The sequence below is a fragment of the Anneissia japonica genome, unplaced genomic scaffold, assembly GCF_011630105.1.
Source record: "Anneissia japonica isolate Jap-2015-1 unplaced genomic scaffold, ASM1163010v1 scaffold247682_len578_cov107, whole genome shotgun sequence".
NCBI lineage: Eukaryota > Metazoa > Echinodermata > Crinoidea > Comatulida > Comatulidae > Anneissia > Anneissia japonica.
In genome coordinates this window covers 1-578 of record NW_022720315.1, presented here as the reverse complement: position 1 = coordinate 578, position 578 = coordinate 1, and the positions used below count along the sequence as shown (strand labels likewise).

At 41.0% G+C, this 578-nt stretch overlaps 1 protein-coding gene across 1 annotated transcript; it reads right to left on the bottom strand.

The window, feature by feature from the left end:
- Nucleotides 1–24: 24 nt before the first annotated feature.
- On the bottom strand, nucleotides 25–519 carry LOC117111291 (cell wall protein IFF6-like; the record flags this gene model as incomplete). The annotated part of the gene is made up of 1 exon (XM_033254211.1): nucleotides 25–519. A coding segment is annotated over one exon (495 nt), but the record flags the coding sequence as incomplete, so codon positions are not given.
- Between the last annotated feature and the right edge of the window lie 59 nt (nucleotides 520–578).

The following is a 578-nucleotide window of genomic DNA, read 5'->3' as shown; positions in this document are numbered from 1 at the left end:
TAGGACTTTGTGTAGTCGATGCACCTGTAGTCGATTCTTGCGTCGTTGAGGCGCCAGTAGTTGATCCGTCTCCTGTAGTCGAGTCCTCTGTTGTTGATTGTTTTGTAGTTGACATAATAGTAGTTAACTCTTCGCTTGTCAAATCTTCTGTTGTCGACTCTCTTGAAGTTGATTGTTGTGTAGTCGACTTGTCTGTTGAAAATTGCTGTGTGGTTGACAGTCTTGTCGTTGAATCATCTATAGATGTTGACTCAACTGTTGTTGATTGTTGTGTAGTTGAGGAAATTGTCGTCGATTGGTCTACCGTTGTTGATTCTTCTGTTGATGTGGGATTTTGTGTAGTCGATGCACCTGTAGTCGATTCTTGTGTCGTTGAGGCGCCAGTAGTTGATCCGTCTTCTGTAGTCGAGTCCTCTGTTGTTGATTGTTTTGTAGTTGATGTAATAGTAGTTAACTCTTCGCTTGTTAAATCTTCTGTTGTCGACTCCCTTGAAGTTGATTGTTGTGTAGTCAACTTGTCTGTAGAAAATAACTGTGTGGTTGACAGTGTTGTCGTTAAATCATCTATAGATGTTGAC